Here is a 15,269-nt window from a genome sequence, read left to right as displayed (position 1 = left end):
TGTCTTGTCTCCTCTCTCTCTGGCTTGCAGGAAGGGGAGGAGGGAGGGGAGAGAGGGGAGAGAGGCAGGCAGGTGAGGCTCAGCTTGTGTGTGTTCAACAACAGATCGAACAGGGAGAGAAGGAGGCGACCAGGAAGAGGGACGGATGAAAGCCGAGGTAGAGCCTAGAGAGTTTGAAAGAGCCTCTTCGATGACTTGGATAACTACTCTTTAACGCCATCTGTGCACATCTTGATGGCTTGCCTCCATCGTTCTTTGTCACCCCGTTTAACACACAAACACCTGAGTGCTTCGATGGAGAGGCCCCTGTGGTGGCACAGAGCAGTTTAAAAGATCCAACTGCACGTATCCAAACAATTAGGTGAACAGAGACAAAATGTCTGCTTAGTTCGGAGGCACTCTGATGCTTAGAGGAAAGGTTCTTCTAGCAAATACATATAAAACTGAGCCGACTGTTATGTTTCTACTAGGGGTGGGGGAAAAAATAGATTCTTACATGCATCACGTTTCTCTCTAGAAGGACTTGATGCTTGATTCTGATAAGTTAATCATCGATTATTAAAAAATATCTATATATATTTAAAAGTTACTGTCTCCAGACATGTACAAATCAGAAAACCGAGTGAATGAAAGAAGATGGGATAATGGACAACAACTGCAAAAATGCAGGGGGAAAAAAACAAACAAGTTATGTATATTTACACATGATCTAATAAGAAAAGCATAAAATACTTTGGCAAAACACATAGAGGCTGTTGATCTACTTCATTACATTACATCTGAGCACCCTGATATTTCTTGTTCTAAGATGTGAATACTCCATCTTTAAACATGACTGATCCTGTGACATGGAGGATTACTGTGAGAGAAGGTGACTTTCACAAGCATGTTTAAGGCTTAAGCATGGAAGGACTACACAAAAAAAACCTCAGTAGACAAAACATTTCATAAAAACTTGTGACAAATACTGCATACAACAAAATCTAACCAACTCAGATTTATATATATTTTTTTCTAATCGTGCATGGTACTAAATTGTTGCATTGAGCAAAAATCTCAAATATTCTCTAGTTTCAGCCTCTCAAATGAGCAGATTTGCAGCTTTTATTTAAGATATATGTATATCTTTGGATTTTGGACTTTTGGTCGAACAAAACAAGCAAAGCGTAGACAGTAGTAACATCGGAGGCTCTAAGGAATTGGGAATTGCACTGTTTTGCGCTTTTGAACATTTAATAGAATAAACAATTGAATCTAGACAATGACCTGTGGATGAATGTCTAATCAAACACATGTTGGCGGCAGTTCTAATCTCTAAAAATGTTAATAGTGAAAGTAGTTAGACATAATAAAACAAGTTTGAAAAATCTGAGAAGGACCAAAAAGAGACGGTGACAGAGAGCTACCACTGTAGATGTGTTGTGTCACAGAGCAGCCATGCTCCCCAGTGGCCAGCTCTCCCATCCAGTTCTATAATTGCATTTCTGGGAGCGCACACACACACACACACACACACACACACACACACACACACACACACACAGGTGACCAGCGGGTCAATTTCCCAGCTAAATGTGTTTTCCTTCCCCTTGCTAAGAGGATTTTGTAGGGCCGAGCCGAGTTGGGCTGGACTGACCCAGGGCAAACCTACACTGCCACCAGACCACTGGCACCATTACAGCTCCCTGGTCACATTCAACACTAGTCCCACAGAACAAACACTGCTCACACTGGACAGGAACAGAGGGAATGATGAATGTGCAGTGAAACAAAGGAGGAGACAAAGACAGACAGATAGAGAAAAAGGAAGGCAAGAAGAAACAGGGCTCTGGGCTGACCCGGTCTACATACAGTTAACTGGGGTGTGCCTGGCACGGCCAGGAATGTTAGTGGGGTTTTGTGTGTGTGTTTGTGTGTGTGTGTGTGTTTGTACCTCTGAAGCCTCCCTCCAGCAAAGCTGTAGCTCTGATCCTCTTCTGCCCCGCCCACTCGTACTCCTCAAAGCCCCGCCCATTTTCTCCATCCATGTCTGCAGAGTCATCATCGCCTAACGCACCCTCACGCTGACACACACACATACAGGGACACATATTAATCAACCAGCAATTTGTTGAGAATTTTTTTTTCCTTAAAAATGTCAACAGCTGTAAGTCCACAGTTTCACTGTGTTATATATGGCGTGGTGGAAGAAAGGCCTGATCTCCGTAGCACGCTTTATCTGTACCATACCATGACCAGCTGTGTTAAGTATATGCGTGGTTGGGAAATGTCTATAGGACACAGATGAGACCAGAAAACAGACTACTAATCTAAATCACGTGTTCAGATTTTAAAGGTTTGCACACACTGCACTAAAATTACCAACTACTTCCCTGGAGGCTCCAACTATTTTCTTCTTCTGTTGCGCATCAAGCTTGTGTGTAACTCAGGAGATGCCGTGCTGTGTTATACCGTTCTGTTGCTAAAAAATGTTGAAAATGATGCTTTCTTTTGTTTAAATTTAGCCAAAAGTACTTTTTTTGTTTCTAATGTCTAACTTAACTAGCACCAACTGCTTTAGAATGAAATTGTTTTAGACACTGGGACCTAATCACTCGAGTGGCCAAAGACCTCTTGATTGTTTCATTTTCATCATTTACAGTGAAGCTGCAGCAGGAAGTGACAAGGCCAAAAAATGTCTAGTTTAGATAAACGGCAAAGAGGAGATCAGATCCAATTGAGAATCTTCAGTCCACTTGATCACTAATAACAAAAGGAGAACAGAGCTCCGGCTGCAGGCTCAGCCCAGTATATGCACTGATGAATATATAACAAAAACACAGCTCACACAGAATGGTACAGCTCTGGAAAGCCTAAAGCGTGCTAGTGGAAAAGAGGTATTAGTGTTTCTAGAGCTAGTGTAACAGTCAGCAGTCAGTAAGGTGGAGTACAGGAGCAGGGGTGATGATATTTGTCCTTTGTCTACTCTAGGATAGAATGGAACTGTTAAGCATCTACAGGAAGGAAGGATTGGTGACCAACTCTGACATGAGAGGATGTCATTGGTTTGACAGCTACCAAACAGAAAGAGGTGGCGACTGGAAATGTCTTTCTGTCGGGGCTACATCTACAGCAAGACTACTTTGCCCTCATGTACAGATACTAAAGATGTAACGGTTATGCTCATACAGGAGCTGCATGCCAATGGATAAGAGGCAGCTATGTCATTTGGGATAAACCACGGCCTTTTGCTTCAAATCAATGTTTATGTTGGCTTTTTTTTAGTGGCAAAATTGAATCAAGGGTATGTGAATATTTCAGTATATCAGTGTGGTTTTTGTAATGGTCTTTTAGACAGTAATTCCCATATGATGTGCATGCAGTACCGCCATGTAAAGGAAGTTAGTATCTAGAGAAGCTACAGTTGCTATTGGTTGTTATCTGCACTAATGTATAGAAGTGATTGGACAGCATCTACAGGGAGTAAAGAGGTGACTGGTCAGCATCTACAGGAAAGGAAAGGTTGACAGACTGTCCGACTGGTTCAGGGCCAGGATTGTACTACCTGGATCAGGCATTGTTCCACATGTCTACTCATCTCCTCCTCGCTACCAGCCAATGGGGCGCTGCACAGCGGACATACCTGGCCCCCCTCCTCAGGCTTCCTCCTCTTCATCTTCCCTATACGTGCTGGAAATGAGAGGCAAGAGAAACATTTTAAATGTCAATTTAGTATAACATGGTTATCACCATTTGAGTTTTTAAGCATGTTTCATTTGTGATAATATCACTGGTATCAAGGCACAAGAGAGAATCTATACCCAAGGGGCATTTATGTCAGATAAATCTTCCTTGACTGGATCATATGCAATCTATTATACGTAGCTGCCCACTAATCTTAATTATTTACCAGCCTAGAATCATGAGGGAAGGCTGAGAGGGCCAAACTCCTGAAATGTGTAAAGAAAGAAGTGACAAGAGACAGACGCAGCAGTCTCAAACCCCTTCCTTCACTCGACATCCACGCCATTCCTCTGCTTTGGTATTTCTTCCCTTACCCTTCTCTCACAGCCCCCCCCCCCCCCCCCCCCCCCCCCCCCCCCCCCCCCCCCCCCCCCCCCACACACACACACACACACTTAATTAGAAATTTAACAGAGCAGAACAGCCGTCATTGCGCCCCGAGTCTCTGTCGTTTTTTCTTAACTGCAAATGGCGCACGGGGACATTAATTTTTAGCTGGCTGGGAAAGCAGATGAGGCCAAGAGAGACCGTGGCAAGAGATGGAGGGAGAGGAGGAGGTGGACTAAAGGCAATACTGCAGGGAAGAAGATGGAGAAAGTGAGGCAGGGCGGGTTAAAGAGAGAAACAGCCTCCTCTTCCTCCTCACCAGTTCTCCCCTGACGCTAATCGAGGGGAGCGTTGTTAAATAGAGAAGGGAAAGGCCTGCTAATTAGGTCCGGCAAAGACCCCACCCCCCCACCCCAGCTGTTACACCCCACATGAAAATGATTCCTGCTTCCATGTGAGGGCAAAGAGAAAGTAATGAAGGGCGAAGTTTAAACAAAGTCTCTTGTCAGCTCTGACAAATGCAGAGTTCTCCGTGTGTTGGCTCAAAACTGGAAACACTACATTCTTGCGAGATAACAACCAGTGTGGTAAGATCCAAATATATAGATTACATTAGCATATCTTGGATAAGACTGCTTCAGTATCCCTACATCAAAAAGGACAAGTAGTTTCATTAAAAGTTGAAAGGGGTAAATGAAAAAACGTGACATTTTATTTACTCGCATGGCAAAAGAAGCGACACTGTCAACTGACATTTGTGTTTAACATCATGGAGTATTTCACTGTGTTAAGAGCAGGCCCGACGATTTGGGGGGAAATATGAATCGCGATTTTTTAAGCTTAGAATTGATTTCACGATTTTTTTCTGCCTAAGTGTAAGGTTTATTGCACACATAAACCATGCACCTATAGCACATTGCGCATCACCACAAGCCTGTAAACAGAGAGGCTCCAATGAAGAGAAGGGAGAGCATTGCAGCGCTGGGGGAGTGCTGTTAAACCTATTTGACACAGTCTATGTTTAAAACTCCCAGAAGAAAGGAGTAGAGTTTGTGATGCAGTCGGCCCGTAAAAATAAATGAGTATCAAAGTCATAACAACAAAAAAAAAAACTAAGTTATTTAAAAATGTAATCGTTAACAGCGTGAATTGACATAAACATTTTATAATGATTGATCGTGCATTAGTTAAGAGATATGGATCTCTGTTCAACCTGAAGACCATGTTAGAACTGCAGTATTTGGAACCCAGGCTCATGAATGCACAGGACATTTCTTGTCTTCTAACCCACTTTAGTGAATTACATGAATGATGGCTGCGTTCTATTCAAGCATCCCAGTAAGCCATGGCAGTGAGCCAGAAGGGAATTCAGCTATCGATTTTAATTTCAAAACCTGTACTTTTCCTACTGGGACATGTCCTAATATCTTCTGTGAAACAGGTCCATTGGCCGCATTGCCACCTGAGTGACGCCACAATGTTGCCCATTAGGGATTCCACAGAGAGGAAACTCTCCCAGCTTTTAATAAACTCGGGACAACACCGGACATTTTACAAGAAAGAGATATTCGTCAGTGACGCTCAATATCTGTAGAGCGCTTACTTTGATCTCTGGCCTCTCTGGTCAAGCTTTTGCTGCAGAGACGGGCGCAGCTGCGCCGCGTTCCAGCTGCGACATGGCCTCCGGAGCTGATCGCGGCCACTCTAGACAAATGTTGCCTCCAGATGCTGGCACCTTCAAAGTTTACAGATTGCCTCGTTAATTTTTTTAATCATAGGTTCATATTAGCATTGGGTTTTAATCCAAAATATTATTAAAAAGGAGTGTTGGCTTTTCGCTCTGACACCTAATCTTTTGTGTTGTTTAACTAACTTCTTCAGGTGGCCTGATTATTCTTTGGAAAACTGGATTCTTAGCTTTGTGACTCCAACTGGGGCTACTAAGAGCTAAGATGAACTTAGCCCATTTGATTAAAGATGGTCCGAAACTATTTTTGGCTTCCCAATACCAATCCTATTACCTGAACTTGCGTATCAACCGATACAGAGTAGTGATCCGATACCAGTGTCATTTATTTGATAATGTTTTAACAGCTGTATACTACTATCCCTGGATGAATGTGATATGAGTTCTATCTTTGTTGTCGGTCTGGCTCAGGTTAAACTCAACAAGTGAATGCCACAGAACGTTATTTTATCATCCAGGTTTACAGTCTGTTATAACAGAAAAAGAACAAATAAACTACTTTAACGTAGATTTTCCTCAGGGCTTTATTACGTTGTATTGTAACAGTTCATAAACTCCTGTACTTCCCGACACCGATACCTGCGTTTCGGGCAGCTTCGGAGGCCAGACTGATACTGGTATCGGTACATTCGATGAAATGCTTTTGGCAACCAAACATACCATAATAAATGGATCATATGGCCTTTTGAATGGGAGAGCCCGGGGCGCTACTATGATAGCCTCAAAATCACTATTTTTAAAACACTAAGAAGGCTCGACAAAACATCAAACGTTGCTCCAAATATCACAAGGGGCTCCACACATCAACGCAAGCACTGAGAACATTGTTTGCGTTCACAGGGTTTACTAACGAGAACAACTCAAGTTTAATGTTGTTGTTTATGCTCTCCGGCATCTTCGCCAGTCAAAGAGAAGCGATCTCCGAGTGCGAATGAACGAACTCCACAGGAGGAAATGTCCTTCTTATATGAGGCTCCTTTTTCAACTAAAAGGTCAATATTGTGTTTCCCTAACAACAAAACAACGAATTATCTGTGCAATTGTTATGTAACTAAACATTAGGAGCTTTCCATCTTTACTCTCCTCCCTTGACTATTTTTGACTTGCTAGATGGCAGTGACCGAAAAACCAACGGCTACAGTGAGTTGTTAAAACCTTTTTAGTAAACCCTGTGTACACAGACAACGTTCTCAATGCTTGTGTAGTGTTTCAAAAAATAGCGATTTTGATGCTAACACATCATGATGCTGTCCCATTCAAAGGCCATTTAACCAAATAACGAGAATCCAGTAAATCTTAAAAGTGGTGTTTCCACCTTAATTATGCTTTTTTAGGAAGGTTTGACTAGGGTACATTCCCAGAAAGACCCTAGGTTGCATTTTGGCGAGAGTTCCGCTTTAATGAGGATTCCTAGGTAAACATCACCTGACAGCAGAGCAAATATGCAGTGGTAAAATATGTCCCATTACATCAAATTACCATCATGTAGTCAAACTATTCTGTCTCCTGTGCCTTGACACCAGTGATATTATTATGTATTGTGTGTTGATGATTATTCATTTTCACATCACGCATTCTTCTATTGACTTATATTCAACTTCTGGAAATGTATTACTACAGGGAAATGATGTATGCCTTTAGTACTTTACTGATATTAAGGTACAATGTTTCCAGAAAGCCCAGGGCCCAAAACAGGCCAGAGCACAGTAACAAACTCTTATTAACAATATTCAAATCAAAAAATGTCGTTGGAGCATTATAACGTATATTAATAAGCTATATTCAGGAGATGACACGTTGTATGTACATACCATTCAATCTTGTTTGCCTGTTTGCTCGAACTCGTAAAAATGTCTGCAAGCAGAGGGGAAAAGAAGAGAGAGGAAGTGTGCATTAGATACTAAACAAACAATATAACATGTTTACAAGTACACATATAACTTTTCTGAATGGGATTGCTTTGGATGCTGAGACTGGGGCACTGTAAACAAACCGACTTCTCTATTGTTTTCCACATCCTCCATGACTGTCACGGTTCACTCATAGCTCACTCTACAGCCGCCACAACTCACAGCAGCAAACTAACGGGCCGTGTTTCCAGATACTGAACATCACTGCAAAGTCAAGCTTGTGTCTATAATTTAATACGGATGGAAAAGGATTGAAAGTGGCGCTCGTATCTGCAGATAGTGCTCATGTCCGACGCCATGTTGGCTTGTTTTGATCATGTGACGCGCTGGAGACGGAAGTGGGGAAACGTCACATGTTGTTCCAGTGCTCGACCGCTAGAGGGCAGCAACAGGTTTCATTAAACGGTCTCCTTTTAATTAAAGGGTGTGGAGTTTTACATGCAAACTGTGGGCTACTAGATGCCCAACTATTGTACTGTTTCTCAAACCCAATAAGAATAAAGTCATGTCAAAAAAGATGCTTGACAATTTGGTGTTTGTTAACATTCTCTACTTCTTACTTTTAAAGTGTAATGTCTTGGTTTCTTGTGTGTGCAGCAGATTACAGTTGTGTAGCTGGTTAAATATCAAACCTACGTTCTTAATATGCAACTGTCAATGGTGGAATAAGTACTCTTATAATTTACTTCTTTCAACTGTGCAATACTGAGTAATGTAATGCAATAATAATTCAACTGTACCGTACTCTGCATGGCATTAATAATGCATATTTATACTGCACAATAGTTTCCATTTTTAAGCACTGGTATTATTAACACTGTTGTTATATATTGTAGTATGCATACAGTATGTTTACATATTTCTTATTTATATTTTTACATATATGGTTAGTAGATTGTCTATGTTTAATTATTTTGTGTGTGTATTTGTCCTTATAATTTCTCCATATACTTCTATTCTAGAATGGGATCGAATGTAACAAAACCCCAAAAGTATACAATACTCATGTTAATACTATCAGCTATTCAAGGGGTTCCCACACAAGGGGCTGAGCCCCCTTCACAGGGTACCAAAACAAATCTGGGGGTTTGGGAGAAATGAATGAGTAAAATACGATTACATTTTGCTACACAGATTTATATTTTTAAGTTTTCTGGGGGAGGACTCCATGTTACGAGGGGCCCAACAAGACAGCCCTTTTTTAGGTAAGGGTTAAAAAACATAAAGCTTGAGAACCACTGGTTAAATCTTTAATAATGCATTGAATTTTTTAAGCTTATCATGTGTTTTTTCATTACGTAAAATCGCCAAGGTGCATTGTGCTGAAAAGTAGTGGAATAGGAGTATAAAGTAGTATAAATTGTGTAACTACCAGTCTACAGTAAAAGCACAGTATTTTATTAAATGTAGTCAGTTACTTTCCACCAATGGCAACTGGGATGTATAATATATTTTACATGTATCTAAGTTAATGTGGAACATTTGGGGTCATGGGTAGTTCAGGATGCCTGGGGTAAATTCCCTGCATCATTATGAATAACAGTCTTAAAAGTACAGCTTTGAGAATAAATCAAGGGAGGTCAGATCTCTTTTGTCTCTTGCAGAATGAGCACCTCAGGTCCTCTGGGATTCAGACCCAGAGGCCTGGATGTCTTTAGCTATATGCTGACTAAAGCATCCCCATTGCAGTCATGGATGCCCTCTCTTTGACACGGCCACAGTGAGTAGGCAGCGGTTCAGTCCTCTAACAGCCCACCCACCGTCCGTCAGTAAGAACCGACAAGCAGTCAGGCCTTCGCCTTCTGTTCTAGACATCCATCCGTCTCCTCACTCCTTCCCTCTTTCCCCTCCCCTACTTGCCGCCACTTAAGTTATAGGCCCACTTGCCTTGTGTGACCGCCACTACCGTATCATTATGATACAGTGAGTGTATGGTTGCGAATAGGTCAGCTTTTTAGAGGAAGGGAAGAGGTTGAGAGAAAAATTGCACTGAGATGGTGTGACAGGCCGAGAGAAGATGGCATAGTCTGCCATTATGCTTCATTTTTTAGGGTGGTAAAAAGAGTCACCACTGACTTAATCATTTGTATAATATAAGGTGATTTCAGCAGTTTCACTTAATGAGAAAATCTACTTTATCGCTTTAAGGGGTTTATGAGCTGTGTCATCTTGAACGTATGGATGTAACGTCTGTGTGGACTTAATAGTTCTTATTTTATGGTGTAAGGGGGAAAACCCACTTAACCCAAAGATACATCATGGCCAGAAGAATTACCCGAACAAACTTTGATGAATTTAAGAGATAAAAGCAGTCAGGGCGGCTTTCAAGACATCTGAGATTTAAGGAGATTGGCCTGTTGGTCAACGTAAATGCTGAGAGGGCGTAAAAGCCAAAAAATCTGCCATAATCCTTTGCTGTACTGTTATACATCAGTCAGAATTATGGAATTTCAAAAAATCTAAAAAACTAATGTGACCAAGTGACTATTATTTAACCCCTTGTGTGTGTGTTTGTGTGTGTGTGTGTGAGTGAGTGTGACCTGGTATCTGTCAGAGTGGTGGGCATCCTCAGAGGACAGGGGCGAGACCACTGGAGACTCTCCCTCGCGCTTGATGTGCACCGACAACAGCATTGACTAGAGCAAGAGAGAGAGAGAGAGACATAAAAATGTCTTCTATATGCAGATGATCTTGTTGCAGCAGAACCTGTCCTCGCAAGTTGCTGCATGGAAATAATCAATAAACATGCAAGGCACAAGTAATGCTGTCTCAAAAATAAATTCAGATCTAAAGAAAAACAGCTACCATTTCAGTGTTGGAGAGATAACACCCTTGCACGTTGCCACCTACACCTTGGCTTGCCAAAACTGAATGCAACAACTAGAAAAGGATACATTGTTCTGAAGAACACACGGAATGAAGAAACAGACAGCTGGCTGCTCAAAGTTTAAGTTGAAGTTAAAGTGGCAATGTACAAATAATGAAAGATATTGGAATGCATTCGGGTTACAGTGCTGGTCATCCCTAAGTGCAATCTCGTTGTGGAAAAAAGATTTGTCTGCTAGGCTATTCACCTTGCTAAATTTGTATTTTTTACCACCATGTTTGCAATTTGTGTAGCTTCCTCTTGCATGTGTGCTTCCTATCTGGCCCCAGGTCGCTACGTTTTTCTAGAGGTCCCAGAAACGTCCAACACGCAGAAAGATGAGAAAATACAGGCACAAGGCAGGGTATCTCTAGATACACACACCCACTCTTGTAGGTCAAAAGTTATGAATAAGAGGCATTCTTTTTGTCCAAGACTATAGATATATTTATGAAAATCATACTCATTGTGCCTTCAAATCTAAGTGCTGAAAGAAGTTGAAGCTTTAGCTGAAGTTCATGCAGTGGAAGGAGTTAAAATGTCAGTCAAAGTGCTGGTGCTTGGTAACATCCTGATAGAAACAAGTGCCACATCAAGTGTATGAACTGAAAGGTGATGTCAGGGAAAGCGTTTCCTGAAGTGTGAGCATGGAAAGTAGTAGTAGTAGTACATTTATAAAAAGAAAACGAAAAGTAAGGACTTGCAGCAGTAGAATTGTCATTTGAAGAGTAGGAGTTGAAGTATCAGTGTCAGTTGACTAAATGTAAAAGCAAAATGTAAAATGACTGACGACAGTTTGACTTTGTTGTGTGTACAAATAAATTAACATAAAAAAAGGAAAAAGAATATCATTTCAAAAAATGTAAGTTTAGTTCTGTATTGCAATAGATCTCTTAGACAGAGAAGAAGAAAAAAATGGAATGGAGAATCTTTACCCTTGGAGAGTGTTATTGCCACAGATGCTGAGAGCGCCACGTCATCCATGATGACTGTAACCTGCCTGACTTTGTCTATAAAGTCCCTTTCACTGATTAGAGTTAATGTTTATGGGATGTTAAGAGGAGTAAGGGAAGAACGAGTGATTGAAAAGAGAGGAAGAAGGAAGAAGAAGGGGAGGAAGGGTAAACATCAAAAAAAGGAAAGAGCGTAACTGTCTGACATTACGGGACACTGCCTGTCCATAAATCTGTCTCACAACACTTTGTACACACAGGCACACACAGACACACAGACACACACACACTTTCTCTAATAGACACCCATTCAAAACTATATCCTCTTCTAACCCACTCTACGACAAAGGCAATCCAGGGAATTCCTCCAGTGAACAAGACACAAGTACAAAATGATGTGAAAGAAAGAGAACAAGGGAAGAAAAGAGGAGCAATACCACTGTCTCACCAGGCTTAGTGCTGACAGAGCTCTAGCTGTGTGTGTGCTTATGTTTTCATGTGTGTCTGCGCTGTTTTTTTTTTTTTTTTTTTTTTTTTTACAAGGCAAGCCATGAAATATTTGTATTTACAGTCGTCTCCTATTAATCAAGCGGAAAGGGGCAGAGCAGAGGCTTAAGTGCTCGACAGCAGTAATCTAATAATAATATGTGAGAAATGACCAACCTCCAGTGCTGCCACAGTAAATTGGACATTATGCATGATGCTTTTATGCCTCTGTGTGTGTGTGTGTGTGCGTGTGTGTGTGTGTGTGTGTGGGGGGGGGCTTATAGATATCGCGTTTTTAGTCCAACCAAATCACCTTAATTTAGCGAGGAGTACACAAAGTGGGCCAAACACCCCGTAAGGAGGTGCTCTGGGGTTAATCTTTGGTCTAACAGTGGTGGGTGGTGCATACCGGGGAAAAGACGACAACAACAGGCCCCATGTGCTTCAGACTGGCCGTCTCCATTCTCCATGGCCTGCCGCTGAATACTAAACATCAGCGGTAAGATGCGCAGTCACGGTCAGAGAGGAAGGCCAGCGCTCACCCCTGCTCTGTCTGCCTTTCTCAAGCACAAGCCCACCCACAGTGCTGTGAGTGCAGCTCTCTAAGCCCGGGTCAGCACCTGAGGGTGTGTTGGAATGAAAATGGATCCCCTGAATTATTTTAGAGCTCCTACGTTGCATTCATGAGCACGTCGGGAGTACTTTTACTTCAGTAGGGCATCTGACTTTTACATGGTCTTTTACATAGTCTTTAGTTGGAAACAAACAGGGAAATGATGAAGCACTTAATTGCTTTTTGGATACTTTCAGGAAACACTGACATGTAATGTAGAGTGGAGCTACATAGATACTATTCAAATGCATGTTACGCTACATTGGATCTTTCCCAGACTTTAGTTGAGACATGCTGAAATATTGTAGTGGTACTTCCCAGCATAAGTGAAGTGTAAGTGTAAGACAACTGGTTAACTGCTCTCCATATTATGACATCCATGTTTACGGACCTGTTTCTGTATCAGTGAAAGTTATTAATTTGTATTTGTATGTTATACTGGTAAGCTGTAGTGTGTGTATATAGGAAAAAGAAAATCAGCATGAAAGAGAAAGCCTCACATGAACAAATGTTTAATGTCTGTCTTTTAAGATTTTAAGATTTAAGCTTATTTGAATTTCCACAATCATACGTTTTAAAAATCTGACAGTTTGGAAGTGAAATGTGGATTAATTTCTTGAAACAAGGTGATTCTCATCATAAAAAACATCTCTCAATATTTTTTCTGTATTTAAGGAAGTGCATTATATTATCAAGCTATCAAGTCCACCCATAGCCCCCGCAGCCTATTCAAAGTCCTCCTTCTATTAAATCTATTATCTATACATCATGTTAAGGACATGGAAATGTCTTCATCTTGAGAAATGCTTAAAATTACATGCTTTTTGGTCTAAAAGTCATACCCAAATCAAAAGTGGTACAGCTCCCATATCCTTTGGCCCTCTGGTTGTACCTGATATCATTGAGTGATCATTGAGGGCAATTCTAGGCCACAGAGTTACAGAGACTAGAGAGGAGTTTTTTGTTTCCATCCAAGTCCTGCATCTGTAAAATTATTAAAATACACTGGTGCAAACACATCTGGTGAGATACAGATAACACACTACCATAGCCACATGTCTCAGTTTAATCAAATCTTAAAAAATCCAGAAGCCAAAAGACTCAAAAATTGATTTTATATGAATTGTTTTTTACAGATTTGTCTGTGTGTTTTTCTTATTTCTATTTGAAAAGTGCATCATCACAGCGACAAAGTGTGCCGTCCACGGTCCAGCGCTAAGAGGTTAAAGGCAAGGCCTACTTGATAGAATCATGTATCCGTCTTCCCACAATGTGGTGATCTCTGTTTTTTTCTTCCTTTTCTGTCTGTCTGCATCTTGGCCTCTCTAATTGGAAATATCCCGGTGCAGTTGCTCTTGGCTCTGCTGCCTGGGAGACTGGGACTTCTGTGTGTGTCTGTCTGTGTGTGTCTGTGTGTGTGCGTGTGTGTCTAAGATGTTAGATAGTGGCCTACAGAACAGCAGATTTCCCCTTAGTGCAGGATAGAGGAAAAGAGGCATCAAAGTAACAGCTGTGATAGAAAGTAAAGAGAAGTGTCATAATGTTGTTGAATCTAACAAGGTTTACTACGCCCGCTTCTGATTTTGTATTAAATCATTTAAAATCTTTCACCGATGTTCTTTGCAGGTATGGCATACTTCATTTCAGCCAGAATTAAACGCTAATATTCCAAATATAGACATCATATTACATGTGAAGAAATTGAGGTTCAGCTCACCTTTGGGGTTCCTGGAGTGGCTCCTCCATCCTTGGGTAAAGTGTTCTTACTGCAATCGAGAAAGAAGAAAAAAAAGGATGGGGTGAGTTATGCAGTGCAGTGTTATATCTGGTCTCACACGTATGTGCTTCTGTGTAAGCCTCTACCGTGTGGTGACATATATATATATATATTTTTTTTAACTTTTAATTTAGTGGTTATTGAAATTAATCACTGCTACTGTAATGGCAGGTTTACTAAGAACTGAATCACCTGGATGTAATCATTCCCCAGATTTGTCAAACACACAAACACATACACACATATAGACAGACACACACACACACACACACACACACACCATTTGTTGTGGGGTAAATTTCTGATTTTGCAGTGATTTGATGTTGCAGTCGCTTTCACTCTGACTTTTAATGTAACAGGTAAGAAGGGAAAAGTGAGGAGAAGGGCATAGAGAGAAAGGGTGAGTATTAGGATGTAAGACAGTAAAAAATAACAAAAGAACGACATGTTCCAGCAGATGTGTGTAGCTGGATACTTCGGTGCTTGTGTTTGACATTTTAGTTGAGAGTTGAATGATGGAAAGTCTCATATATCAACTAGCCTCCATTGTGCTACGTTGTTACTTTACGATCTCTTCTTTTCATTTTCTTCCCATCTTTATTATGTTGCCTCATTTTTCTTTTGTTGCCCTCTCCTCGTTTGCTTTCCTCCCCTTTTTTCTCTCTCCATCCTTCCGTCCAACCTTCTACCTCTGCTTTTTATCTCTCTGTCTCTCTCTGTGACTTTCACCAGAACACAGAGATACAGTTCTCTGAGCTTCTTGAAGCGTTGCTCGACATTGACAAAGCGAGACTGGGTTGTCATGTTTGCTTTGAGACCCTGTTAGTACTCCAGACCCACTCGGACACACACACACACACACACACA

At 41.2% G+C, this 15,269-nt stretch overlaps 1 protein-coding gene across 1 annotated transcript in view; it reads right to left on the bottom strand.

Annotated features, from left to right (window-relative positions):
• rnf220a (ring finger protein 220a) overlaps positions 1 to 15,269 on the bottom strand; it is a 147,147-nt gene that overhangs the window by 24,252 nt on the left and 107,626 nt on the right. Inside the window, exons 4-8 of the mRNA XM_034887403.1 lie at positions 14,343 to 14,391; positions 10,248 to 10,343; positions 7,609 to 7,651; positions 3,545 to 3,669; positions 1,934 to 2,063 (exon numbers count right to left, since the gene is read on the bottom strand). Of these exons, the coding sequence (XP_034743294.1) occupies positions 1,934 to 2,063; positions 3,545 to 3,669; positions 7,609 to 7,651; positions 10,248 to 10,343; positions 14,343 to 14,391 (443 nt within the window). The remainder of the gene's footprint in view (positions 1 to 1,933; positions 2,064 to 3,544; positions 3,670 to 7,608; positions 7,652 to 10,247; positions 10,344 to 14,342; positions 14,392 to 15,269) is intronic.

The sequence above is a fragment of the Etheostoma cragini genome, chromosome 12 (assembly GCF_013103735.1).
Source record: "Etheostoma cragini isolate CJK2018 chromosome 12, CSU_Ecrag_1.0, whole genome shotgun sequence".
Lineage (NCBI taxonomy): Eukaryota > Metazoa > Chordata > Actinopteri > Perciformes > Percidae > Etheostoma > Etheostoma cragini.
This window is presented reverse-complemented; position numbering and strand designations above follow the sequence as displayed.